Source organism: Cynara cardunculus (genome assembly GCF_001531365.2).
Source record: "Cynara cardunculus var. scolymus isolate 2C chromosome LG 13, CcrdV1, whole genome shotgun sequence".
NCBI lineage: Eukaryota > Viridiplantae > Streptophyta > Magnoliopsida > Asterales > Asteraceae > Cynara > Cynara cardunculus.
The window spans coordinates 3672557-3682950 of NC_037540.1; the positions used below are offsets into that span (position 1 = coordinate 3672557).

At 31.0% G+C, this 10394-nt stretch overlaps 1 protein-coding gene across 1 annotated transcript; it reads right to left on the reverse strand.

The window, feature by feature from the left end:
- Positions 1-2684: 2684 nt before the first annotated feature.
- On the reverse strand, positions 2685-7265 carry LOC112525211 (beta-glucosidase 40). Its single transcript, XM_025135232.1, has 10 exons — positions 7190-7265; positions 6776-6847; positions 6338-6425; positions 5909-6164; positions 5532-5647; positions 5214-5437; positions 4801-4832; positions 4557-4659; positions 4134-4242; positions 2685-3138 (listed from the first exon to the last, which is right to left on the reverse strand). Exons 1-10 carry the CDS (start codon positions 7248-7250, stop codon positions 2964-2966), a joined length of 1236 nt encoding a protein of 411 aa, XP_024991000.1. The 5' UTR covers positions 7251-7265; the 3' UTR covers positions 2685-2963.
- Positions 7266-10394: the final 3129 nt, after the last annotated feature.

A 10394-nucleotide genomic window follows, 5' to 3' on the forward strand; every position in this document is an offset into this window, starting at 1 on the left:
AAAAAATTGGATTAAAAAATTACACAAAAAATGAGGAATTTCAAATAGTTAATTTGATACTAATATCAATATATTTTTGTCAAATTTTTATGATATCGTCAAACATATATTTKATTCAAAAATAAAAACATCATCGCTTTCTCAAAATCACATAAAGTCATATTATAACATCGACTGAGATAAAGAATAAAATGAATTTAAAAACACGATGTATCTCGCTGCATTGCGCGAGTACTCTTCTAGTTATATTATAAAGCATTTGATAAAAACTCTTAAAAACTATTTTTTATGCATGAAGTGCTGTTTATTGATGCATATTACTTAAAAATCAAGATTACAAGTAAATTTTCCGTAAGTACAACTTATTAAAGCTTAATGTTTGAATTCGTGTAACTAACTATAGATAAACATAATCAAATAGAGGATAAACATTTCATTTTAAAATAAATGTAATTAGGATAATCATTGAGTTCTAATAAAATATTTAATTATTATTTTTATAAAAAAATTATATTATTAAATCAAATATAAATTACTTTGTTATTGAACTTAAATTAAATTATAATAAAAAAAATTAAATTAAAAATTATACAAAAAATAAAAAAATTTAAATAGTTAATTTGATATTAATATCGATATATTCTGTCAAAATTTTATGATATCTTAAAATCTATATTTTACTAAAAAATAAAAACGTCATCTCTTTTTCAAAATCACATAAGACCATATTATAACATCGATTGAAATAAAGAATAAAATAAAATATTTAAATCAAAATGTATCTCACTACATTGCACGAGTATCATTTCAATTACATTTAATTCCAACTGTTTTGTTTTTTATAAATTAATTATATTATTAAAATATTTAATATGATTAATGAATATTTAATTTCAAAGATTTTTATGGTTTTGAATAATTAAAAAAATCATTCTCTTGAGCATTTATTTTTATGGAGCTTTTCAAATTTATAATTATTTTTCCTTTTTCCTACTTTCTTCGTTTCTGACGAAATTTGTTGTATCAAAAAATAGTCAAAATTTTTCAAATTCTCCATTTATAAACAATCTGTTCAAATGCTCTCTAGAATATTTCCAACATATTTGTTATAATTTTTTAAAAATCGAGTATTAAAAGTCAAATTTAAAAAAATAATTACATTTAATTTCGATAGCTATTTTATATTAGCAATTCTAGTATCAATTATTTTATTACAATATCCGGTATATTTCACAAAATATTCTCTCTCCTTAATATTTTAATTTTAATAAATATATTTTATTGATGGAAAAGAATTAAAATATGATTTTATTTATCTTATAAAAGTTAAAAGTCTTAGAGATTTTCATTAAATTTAGAGATTTTCACTTTTCGCTCTTATTTTCTGTATTTTAGTATAGCTGTTTGAAAAAAGAATCTAAATCTTTATTTTAGAGTAGTTATCGGAGATGCTCTTAGGTAGCGTTTGACTCACAAAATGGAATTTGCCAACGAAATTGAAATATGAAGAAACTTGAATGAAGTTTAATCATGTTTGACCATGTGTTTGGTTGGTAAAATTAAAATGAAATTTGTCAAAACAATATGAATTTACCTGTTCAGTTTGTTGAATATAACAGTGGTGGTTGGGTAGAAGTGATAGTGGTGTCGATGGTAGTGGTGGTGACAACGACGATGATGGTGGATGAAGGGCACAATGATGACGAGGGTGCGGCGACAACGGTGATGACATTCTTTGTGGTGGGATGAAATAAAATGGAGTAAATATAAAAATATAATACCTTCTTAAAAGATGGTAAGCAGGAATTGAAATTCATTGCTAAAACCCAAAAATTAACCAAACACAATCTTAGGGGCCGCTTACCTAAACACTTACCCGGTAAGCATTTACCGATAAAATTCAACACTATCGTTTACTTACCATGTAAGATTTTATTCATTAAAACGCATCGTATGCAACAATTTATCCCGGTAAGCGCTAACCATGGTAAAAGTCCTCGTATTCACTTACCGGGTAAGACTCTCGATTCTTGTCTTCGTTCTTACCGGGTAAGATTTTTAGTCCTTGTCATATTCATCCGGTAAAGTAAAGTGATTTGATAAGCGCTTACCCGGGTAAGCGTTTGGTAAATGGCACCTTAGTGTTTAATGTTTTTCTTATACGCTAAGCGGCATATTTCTGGGATCTTATGGAACACGAGATTGGCCATGAAATCCCCAAACGAAACCCTTTACACGTGCACCAAATTTATCATCAAACTTATGGCGACTCTAATACGCACTCCAATTGAGGCTAAACGGATACAAATCGTCCCTAGTGTTGAGAGCGGGCAAGATCTTGGCTCTGTTACCTTATGAGAATACGTTGAACCCTATTATATTACAGTTCAAAAGAGCCATTAGAAAAACTCCAGATATCTAAGATCCTTCTCTTTGAATAAGATCTCAATTCCAACGACGGTTTCATTAGATATCCTACAACTGGTAAATCCCTCCTTTTTGATCTTCTAGGAGGTCAAGAGTTTAAACCTCACCAAATGTGATGATGATGTGTGAGTTTATTTATTCTATTTGCCGTACATAAACATCATATACCTAAACAAAAAGATAATCACAACCAGAACCCAAAAAAAATACAATATCTAAATGACAAGAAACAGCCTTACAAACATTAAAACCAAATATAAATCATCATCAAACTTTCAATTATTCAAATCATCATGACAAACAAATAACACATCAATCTACATGTTTTCCAAACTACAAATACATACATCGAATATGCTTGTGTCGTCAATCCGACACTCTGTATAAAACGTCTTCTTTTTCCATCTTGTATACAACAAATTTAGAATAATTATTTCACACGTTCGGTCCCATTTTACTTTAAGAAAAATATACGTATTACAAAGATGAGACCCGACCCGACCCGACCCGTTTGTGATGGAAAGAATCTTGAATTTCTAACCAGAAGTCAAGAAATTCTTGAACCAAATAGCAGAGTTCTTGGCATATCTCTTGAGGTTGTGATCATAATCAACAAAAAAGAGCCCAAATCTTGAACTGAATCCAGCACCCCATTCCCAATTGTCCAACAAAGACCATGCAAAATACCCCTTCACATTGCACCCATCCTCCCTGCTCACCATTCCACCAACACCAAAAAAGGTTAACAAATTCATACTTCTATTTACATCAAACTGTAACGAAATTTGTCTCAGGGGCCGTTTACCAAACACTTACCCGGTAAGTATTTACCGGTAAAATTCAATACTATTATTTACTTACCGGGTAAGATTTTAGTCAACAAAACGGGTTTCTATGCAACAATTTAGCCGGTAAGAGCTGACCGTGGTAAGAGTCATTGCCCTCACTTACGGGGGTAAGACTCTCGGTCCTTGCCTCACTCTTACCGGGTAAGATTCTTGGTCCTTACCATATTCATCCAGTAAGGTAATATAACTTGGTAAATGCTTACCCAAGTAAGCATTTGGTAAACGGCCCCTTAATTCCTATACAATTTAGTGTAACGATAAGCTTATTTCTCAATTACTGCAACAAATGATAAGCTCTTCCTGTTTCATACCCATTTTACCTAATAAACAAGTTTTTAACATTTAGAATATTCTGTTAATTTTGATGCAACATTTTTCTACATTGTCAATAGTTACAAGATTTAAAGGTTATCGGTTAAAATGGATATGAAATAGGTAGAATTAAACGTTTGTTATAGTAATTAGAAAAAAAAATATCAACTAAATATAAAACTAAGGGGCTGTTTACCAAACACTTACACGATAAGCGCTTACTGGTAAAATTTAACACCACCACTTACTTACTGGGTAAGACTTTTTAGTCCACTAAAATGACATCATATGCAACTATTTACCCGGTAAGCGTTTACCATGGTAAGAGTCGTCGCCCTCACTTACCGGGTAAGACCCTTGGTCCTTGTCTCCCTCTTATCGGGTAAGATTCTTGGTCTTTACCATATTCATCCAGTAGGGTAATGTGACTTGACACGTTTTATCAAAGTAAGCGTTTGGTAAACGGTCCTAAGACAAAATCCGTTACGTTTTGATAAATTTTTGGGTTATCAAAGCATTTAAGTGAAAGATCTGAAATGGGCTTACTTGATTGCAGCCAGCAAGTTTGTGAGATAGTCATTATGGTATTTGACCCTTTTCTCATCCATTAGTGCAACTTTGAGAGGGATAAATGGGCTATTTGGGTCATCCATCCCTGTACCATAATATAATATTTACTACTAAATGGTGATATATTATATTTACTACTAACTTTGAGAGGGATAGATGAGATCACTTTTTTACATTTGAAACTTGACAGTAAAACGTTGTGAAGATAAAAAAAAGACCGCACCTTCACAGCAAAAACACTGTGAAGGTTACCTTCACAGCAAGAACAGTGAAGGTTACTTTCACAGCGTTTTGTTTTGAAGTTTCAAGTATAAAAAAGTAGTCTTACGAAAACAGGTTGGTCTGACGTGATCCCAAGTCTATATATATATATATAGAGAGAGAGAGAGAAAAGGTTACCATTTTCAGTGATGATGACGAGAGGATTCCCATATCTGTCCTTGATGTAATTCAATAAGCTTCTAAACCCTTCTGGCACTATGTATAACCATATGGAATTTGCCTGCAAAATCCATTTTACTCTTTAAAATAGAATACAGGTTGGCTTATATCACATAACCTACTTTTGAGTGAGATATACTGAGCTACTTTTGAGTAAGATATACTGAGTTTGTTGGTTTTATTGTGTTAAATGATTACATACCCGATCTCCGATAGCTTTCCCGTTTTTCCATGCTGAAAAAAGTAAGAAAATTTGTACTCTTAGACCATAATTGCTTGTATAAATGACATATAACCGTAGCATAGGCCTAATCTGAGACCTGATGAACCAGTTATTCATCATGAATATGATGTATTTTCATTATGAATAATTTTCGTGTTGAATATATATCATGATATTCATTATGAATAAATTTCTTTATTCAAAGTTATTCATCATGAATACTATATAAAATGGTTGGTTCACCTGTTCTCATTTGAACCTAGCCCATAAGCGATTAGGTGTATATTGTTGAGTTATACAGTGTCGTAACTCAATAATACAACCCTAATTAAAAGGATTGAGCTCCACGATAGGATTCGAGAAAGTGAAAGAGATGTTTTCAGACGACATACGAAGAGTGAGGGAACCCGAATCTGAAAGAGAGTCGTTGAGCAAAGCGCCAATAAGGTTGGTCGAGTTATGCCAAGCATACCACGTTGTGTAGTGATTTACTCCCACAAAATCTATCGATCCCTTGATAAGAGCCGATTGAACTTTAGAAAATTTTGGTAGCCGGTTTCCGACTCTTGTCCTCATCGAACTTGGGTAATCTCCAAACATTATGGGATCGAGAAACCTGAAGTCGTTTTAAGCGAAATATTTTATGCATTTATGTCGTATAATACGTACCGAAAAGAAAAGGTTATACTATGATATGTTAAAAAACGTACCATCCCAATTGGAATTCTTGGACTCGCTGTGCCGCTTCAATGTCCTCGGTTTTGTTTGTACCCGGCACGTACCAAATGGCGTCAAATGCGATCCCTATGCGTCCTTTTTGCTTTGCCTAGGTTGAGACAAAAAAAATACGCGTTTTAAAAAGGGTTGATCGTCAAAAAGACAAACATATTGCTTCATATGTCCTAAAATAAATGTCCACAATAAAAAAAAACACAGAGTTTGTATAGATATGTAGTTATTACAAATTTTTAATCAAATGACAATCTTACCCTTAACAATAGAGTGAACAATGAATATTTCCATCTTATGAGTAAGGACAGAATTGGAAATTAGTTACTTAAAAAAATGCTTACATGTATATATTTACCTTGTATTTTCTTTTGTATAAATCATAGGTGGCTGCATGTGAAAGAAGGACGTTATGACCCACGATGTACGGTTCCGTAGCCGAGTTTCCGGCCCTACAAAACAATCCAAGAAGTATCGAGCAACGTCCAGGTGCTTGAAGACCCACATCGTAACCTTGTACCGTAAAAGTATGTGGTTCGTTAAACGTCATCCAATTCTTCACCCGATCACCGAATTTCTCGAAACACGTATTGGCATACGCCACGAAATCGTCGCTGTGACACAATAAAACCAACGGGATCACGTAACGCGATTAACTAAAGGCGTCACTAATGGTTTTCGGGCTTGTAATCTTTTTTTCAAGCGTCACTAAAAATAATATTAAATAATAATAAAGAGAATAATAAGTTTAATAAATAAATAAATAAATAAAATAATAAAGATTTACATGATTCGAGTGTCGAGCCATCCATTATATTTGTCTGCTAACGCTTGAGGAAGGTCCCAATGGTAGAGGGTCACATATGGTTCGATCCCTATGGTTTAATTTCCAAAATTAAATTATTTTATTTTAATTTCAAGAAAATATAATTTTGTGTTTTTTATTTTATTTATAAGTAAATATGATATAAAATATTATTTATTTAGAGGGTGTTGGGATTGCTTATTTAAAACAACTTATATTTTTATATAAAAGCACTTATCAACTTATAATAAGTCAGATTGGTTTAACTTTTTCAAAAACTCCTTATTACTGGTTTGATACCGGTATAAGTTGCTTATCCAAACACTCAAAAATGCTTATTACCGGTATCACGCCGGAATAAGTCAATAATTTATTTCTATAAGCAATTCCAAACACCCCTTAATATAAAAAAAAATGTACCATGGGCTATTAAAGAATTAATAAGTGCGTTATAATGATCAATTCCAGCCTCGTTGATTTCACCGCTTCCATCTGTCATATAAAAGCCAATAAATTTAAAACGAAACAAATTTAAATTATGATGGAGGTTTAAACGAAAACAGTAATAAATTAAGAGGAAATGAAAACGGTCAAATCAAATGTAAAGTCATATGTGATTTACACTAACGGCCAATGTAAAGGCGTCCAAGCGACATGGCCTGCAACCTCAGGTCGCATCCAAAATCGTGTGAATTACATGTGATTTTATATACACGTGATTTTGGTGTAAATTTATATGTGATTCGGCCGGTTTCTTATTCTCTTATTTTGTTACTGTTCTTCTATGAATCTGACTCATATATATAAAACCAAAACTTATTGAAAAATTCTTACTCGGAAAAATTCTTGACCATGAGATCGAGAATCTATAAGCATCCATGCCCATATCTTTCATTAATTGTATATCACCCTGTTTCGACCATCGAAACAAGTAAATCTTTTTTTCAAATAAATCGGAATCAGATAAATAATGATATAATAAATAATACATTTTGTATTAAAATCATTTAGCGTTTGCCACTTCTACTTTAGAAGAAACCCTAGCCCGAAAAATCCGGCATTTTTTCTAAGTACAAAAATCCCGACAATCTTTTTAAAATATAGAAAACCCGAAAAATTTCATGGCATGTTTTGTTTTGTGTTTAACGGAAAGGTGACAAGTTAGTTGAGCTAAAACCATCGGGTCCACATAGGTCATGCTGCAAATAGCTAAAACCCGAGTTTTTGTTCAGCATCTAAATTCTTATAAAAACTTATGATTAGACAAGAAAAGAAATTTTTTATAAAAGGACAAATTGCATGAAAAAGTAACGTGCTTTAACTTGATTCTTATTTTGGATAACGTATTTTTAGAACTTCAATTTTTTAATACCTAAGATGTAAAGTTTTAAACATCACATCAACATGGTAACCGGTTAATGTTTCAACCGGTTATCCGGATACTTAAATGTTTAAAACTTTTCATCTTATGTACCAAAATGAAAGTTTTGAAAGTATGTTATCTAAAATAAAAATCAAGTTAAAATACGTTACTTTTTCGTGCAATTTACTATTCGTAAAAACCCTAACAAACACATTTATTTTAAATGTTCTAAAGGATAAAAGAGGGGTTACTTGCCTCATATAAGTGATATTGATCAACTGCAACATCAGCATTACTGAAATCAGTTACCTTACCTGCAAAATTACAAGGTCATAATTGTAATTTTACATTAAATTTCAAATTAAGGACAATACATTCATTAAACTGAATATAAGCCCCTTAAATTTGTTTTTTTCCTGTTTAGAATCCCTCTTTTTATCACAATTACAATTAGACCCTCCGATTATATTTCAAATACTACGCCTCTAGAGAAATAAGATTATCCAATAAAATAAAGAATAAATTTCGTTTTTCATCCCTGTGGTTTATAATTTATTGTGATTTTCATCCCTGTAATTTACAATTCACTGTTATTTTCATTCTTACAATGTATAATTTTTTACTGTTTTAGTTCTTATGATTTACAATTCTTTGCTTTTTTGCCCCATGTACTTAAAGATAAGGTAGGAGTTGAGCTTAGGGACTAAAATAACAAAGAATTACGAATCATAAGAACAAAAATCATAAAATCTGAACTATAGGGACTTACATAGCAATTATTAACAAACCACAAGGACAAAAATCGTAATTTACTCTAAAACATAAAAGAAGAGACATTACCAAATGTATGAGCAAATGTATCCCAAATAGCCGGACCCCTCCCATCTTCCTTCACAGCTCCTTCATACTGTATATATACATACAAAATTATAAATAAAACGAAAAATATATTTTAATAAATATCGTATTCAGATATATTCTCAAATCTAATTTCTAGAATTTCAAATAAACAGTATAACCCGACCCAGCTCATCCTATCATAAAATACCGCAATTTACCTTCACATGATTCTTGTATAAAGTATTTTGAAAAGTGACGCAAACCCTTATTCATAACTCTAACCTTTCCATAAATAGAAAGTCTACTATTATTTATCATGTATAAAGTAATTTTAAAAGTAACGCAAACCCTTATTYATRACWCTAACCTTTCCATAAATAGAAAGTCTACTATTATTTATCATGTATAAAGTATTTTGAAAAGTTCTAACATTTCCATAAATAGAAGGTATACGATTATTTATCACGTGATCTAGCCATTGCCCATTAGGATCACTGCCATCAACAATACATTGATTGGTTGAAATTACCTTCTTCCAGCTTTATTTATCCATGGCTAATTAACTAATTTAAAAAATAATAATAAAGAATTTTCTTTCTAAAAAAAGAAATCCTTTTACAAAAATGGAAACCTTACCTTTTATGGGAAGGGACAAGAAATATGCATAAGGAATCATATATTTCCTTGAATTGTACTCCAACTTACCAATTTTTTTAGTTTCTTTATTCAATTTGGCCTTTTTTTATGACCTTTTTTTTATGTCTGTTAGGTGACGATGCCTAAAGATAAAGAATCAGATACACAAGAACTATAAAGAATACAAAAATATGGGTCCCTGAAGATAACAGTCGGCTCGCATAGCGAGTTGGATATCCAGATTAATAAAAAAGAAAGATAAAAGTCAGAAAAATCCTAACTAATTCTATAGAATCCTGAAGATTGCAACAGGGTATTTTCCGATGGCCTTGAGAAGGCTCAAATGATCGCCCTGTGTGGGAATGAACACAAGGACCTAGCATTTATCTGATCATGAGTGAGAAAACTCTGATTGGGTTATATTTCTATACTTAAAACTCTCTTAATTATATTAAATAAGAGATACATCATTACCAAATTCCCTAACATTAGTTATAAAATCCAACTAGAAGAGATGATATCTGATGTGTGCAATGATTTTAATCAGACTCTATGTATAAAGATCGTAAAAGCAAAAACAACTTTTTCAACTATCAAACTCAACTTTATCGAAATTTATTTAAAATCTATCCAATCACAACGAAATGAACGCCGGTAAAAAAATGCTACAACAATTTATACCATATAATATTATTAAATGTTGGTACTTTTAGGATCAGACAATTCGTAAACAGCAATACATCATGCTATTTATAGAACGGAGTTTATATGTGAATTATTTGAAAAACTCATTTAAAGAAATACATATATCTTTAAATAGATTTTTCGGTATTATCTTAATAATTCTAATATAAACCATACATTAACCTTTTATATATATATATATATGGCTGTTTTTATGAGACAATCTTTTTACATTTCAAACTTCATATTTTTGTTGTTGAATGTTCGGCTTCTTTTTACTTTCACTGTATTTTACTGTAAAGTTTTAAGTGTATAAATGTTCTCACACGTGGAGTCAACCATATATATATATATATATAGAGAGAGAGAGAGAGAGAGAGGAGTGATCATATGAAAACCGCCCTCATTTGTGTAAACCGTGCAAACCACCTTCATCTGTCGATTTCATTGTTTAATCTTATGAAATTTTTTCATGAAATTGTTTAATCTTGTGAAATTGTTTCATATAATACTTTT